Genomic DNA, 3,638 nt, shown 5'->3' on the forward strand with positions numbered 1-3,638 from the left:
ACCCTATAGAAAATCTATGGGGTATTGTGAAGAGGAAGATGTGATACGCCAGACCCAACAATGCAGAAGAGCTGAAGGCCACTATCAGAGCAACCTGGGCTCTCATAACACCTGAGCAGTGCCACAGACCGACTGATCGACTCCATGCCACGCCGCATTGCTGCAGTAATTCAGGCAAAAGGAGCCCCAACTAAGTATGATTGGACTGCACCATTCACCAGAGGAACTTCTCTCAAGAGGGCCCACTATATCCATGCCTATTCTTTCAAATGGTGTGTCTATTATAGGCAATGGCTGAAGTCGGGCACGGGCCACTCCTTTGTTTGAGGTCAATGGACATATCTGACATGATACACAAAACTGCTGTACTTGAGTGTACATGCCTGACTACACAAATCGCCTAGCAATTCTATTTAGAGACTTTTGAAATGCTAAATGGCCTGCCCAGGGGATTGAATGACCAAGTTCAATGACTTTCTGCCTAAGAGCCTGTGGCAAAGCAATGGCCTCAGTCTTGCCTTTGCACTGATAAAGAATACCATCTCTCACGGCATAGGTTGCTTCTGCAAGAACATCTGTTCGTCCCTGCTTCTTCCCTTCAACCGCTGAGACTTTATCAAACCAGGGCTTTAAGGTCGGGTCAGTCTGCTGCTGTGCTGATAAATCAGAGGGCACATCAAACTCCAGAAACTGAGTGGGCTTCATGTGCTGTACAACTTCTGGCCTAGCTTATCCCTTCTCCTCTGAGCTCTGGACTTCTGCTAGGCTTGCAGCCTCCTCTGCAGACTTAGGAGCCCGTTCCTGTATCCACACCTCCAACTCCGGATTCACCATCCTCAGAAACTGCTCCAGGATCATCACTTCAGAAATGTCCTTCACAGTGGATTTCTCTGGTTTCACCCACTTGTGAAACAAGTTTTTAAGGCGGACATATAGTTCCCTTGGAGTCTCATCTCATTCCCAGTAACTAGTAGTGTAACGGATTACTATTTCTAAAACAGTAATATTATTACAGGTACCAATCCAAGTAACGCTGCGGTACTGAGTTACTGAATGCACCACCCTTGGCATGAATTCACAACATGGCGGCAGGTCAGCTGCACTGGACCTGATGTTATTCAAGTCAGCTGTTAGTATAATGTTACTAAATTACTTACATAATCTCAGCAAATTCAATAAATTTTCACATACTGTATAGTTTAAAGCTAGTTTAGGCCTATTATGTATATTATGTTCCAGTGACCAGTTCCATATTGTTATTCGAGTGACCAGTGTTGGGAAGTAACTGTTACACGTTCTTAGAGAATATAAGCAAGATACACAAATGGCATCAGATTATTGGACAGGATAAATACAGAGTGACATTTATACATTCAACGGCATTTCAGACGATGGCCTGTAATACTTATTTTGTCCATTTGGGGGAGCGTGGGTTACATGACGATAGCTTTGATTCATTAAAATGAATAACGGTCAGGGATCCTTGCTGCAAATTAAAACACTGCGAAATTAACTTATTTAGATTCTTTTCAACAACAAATAACACCAACATGGTAACATAACTATTCAAATGGAGGCAAACGCCACCACTAACTTAGCAAGGATTATTGTTTAAACAGAACAACAGTTTATAATGAAACATTGTTTTAGCTCAAGAAGGCAGGAGTCGTTCGTGTCTCCCTATGGCAACCCTGGCTTATCACATTTGCACATCAGCTAAAAGAAGAGAAGGGAGTGGCGTTTTATGGCTCAGCCATTCTGTGGGAAAAGGGATCAGAAAGGGTGGTACTTTGATGTCCTGAGGTACCCTATGGAGGGAGAGGGGTTGGACAATTCCTTTGCTGTCCTGCTAAGTGTCTCTATTGACACCTTTACGGCGAGAGGGGTTCACTAAGGCTCTTTGAATACACGGTCCTTAAGTGATGCATGTCTGATTGAGTCTCTGCAGCCCCTTACCAAACCCCAGGCGATGTCTCTAGTTTTTTGCATGTCAAAAGGCCAACTCCTGGGGAGGAAAACTCCCCCCCCCCCCCTTTTTCTCAGAGAGAGAGAGGGAAGGAATTTTGAGTCTCCAAATTATTTGATATAACATGCACAAATCCACACTGTTGGTACACTATATTATATGCCGCCTATACCTCCTGGGTCTGCACCCATTTACCTAAACGCCACAATACTTACCTCTGACATGCATATCCTGTGTTCTTCTTCTCTATTTCCTTACAATTCTCTTGTATTGATTGCATTCATTTCTAAACTATTACTTCTACTTACCCCACTGATGCCATACGTTAGCTCTCTCTAGTATTTTGTTGCTGCTCTTACTTGTATCTATTTTCACTTGTAAATCTCTTATTACTGTATGTTATATGTTCCTTAAATGTAAGCCGCTTTGGATAAAAGCGTCTGCCAAATGAGTAAATGTAACGTGTGTGTCTGTCAGTGTGTGAGTGTGTAGGGGGGGGGGTGTATGTGTGTGCATGAGCCTGTCAGGAAAATTATTTTTTTGTGAGAGTGGGATGCCCCACCAGTGCCACACCGACCCCAGCAGCAGGCAGGTGAGAACCCCAGCAGCCAGGGCAGCCCACGTTGATGTGTTGTACCATGACTGCACATACAGTATGTGTTTGTGTATGTGTGCGTGTGAGTGACCTCACTTTCCCTGTCTGTATTAGCAACATGCATTTCTCATTGAGCTGCATCAAGCAAAACAACACTAAGAATATTAAACATTACAATTTTTGTTTTCATTGCAACTTGGAGTTTTACAGACATTCATCTGTTGATGCATGTTGATAATGTAAAGAGGAAGGAAGCCAGGACAGCTTTTACCATACCAACTACCCCAACCACAGAGAGACAAAGACCACATCCTCCCTTTTTCATTTGAAATGTTTATTGTGACCAACAGACATACAGGACTTCTCATGTATGTGATCTACCTGCTGATGTGATTTTACAGATGTGAATAGAAACTATGAGTTTAACAGCAGCAGCGAGTGGATTTGTTGTCTTCCTTCTCTCTGTACAAGGTACTGTCCATCTACATTTATATTGTGAGGCATTACCAGACATTCACTTCTCTTTCTTTAAATTGAAGTCTTTACAACACAACCAACACAGAGCTGTGTCTGTTCTTTACACCAGCAGCATCTCTTTGCAGTTAAACCTTAACAATGTAAACTTCATAAACTGAAGTTCACGAAATGTGATTATGAACAGTATGAGTTGTGTGATTGTGTCGACTTTTAAAAGCCATCTCCCGTCAGATGCTTAAAGAAATGATCTGATACAGTTTACCTCATTTGTGAACACAGCTATAACTTCCACTTTTATAATAATGGATAGAAATGAAGTGCGCAAAGAGTAACAGGCAAACAGCATGGATAAACAGTTTAGATATTTGGCTAAAGGTACTGTATAAATGGTTGTTGACAATGGGTTCATCTCACTTGGCCCTGGGGTGTTTGACAAAAAAGGTCTGGAACCACAGCGCTCTAAGTTGGTTCATTGATCACTTAGTCTCCCACATTACCAGTTTCCTTGTTATAACATCTGTGTGAGTTATGTGTACTTAGTATATGCTCACCTGATTACAACATTTACATTTATTCATTTAGCTGACGCTTTTATCCAAA

At 42.2% G+C, this 3,638-nt stretch overlaps 1 protein-coding gene across 1 annotated transcript in view; it reads right to left on the reverse strand.

Annotated features, from left to right (window-relative positions):
- Positions 1–729: 729 nt before the first annotated feature.
- Positions 730–3,638, reverse strand: part of LOC123964148 (putative SCAN domain-containing protein SCAND2P) — a gene marked incomplete at its 5' end in the record, with an annotated part of 8,545 nt that continues 5,636 nt past the window's right edge. Inside the window, one exon of the mRNA XM_046041253.1 lies at positions 730–903. Within this exon, the coding sequence (XP_045897209.1) occupies positions 730–903 (174 nt within the window). The remainder of the gene's footprint in view (positions 904–3,638) is intronic.

Source organism: Micropterus dolomieu, unplaced genomic scaffold (genome assembly GCF_021292245.1).
Source record: "Micropterus dolomieu isolate WLL.071019.BEF.003 ecotype Adirondacks unplaced genomic scaffold, ASM2129224v1 contig_820, whole genome shotgun sequence".
Classification (NCBI taxonomy): Eukaryota; Metazoa; Chordata; class Actinopteri; order Centrarchiformes; family Centrarchidae; genus Micropterus; species Micropterus dolomieu.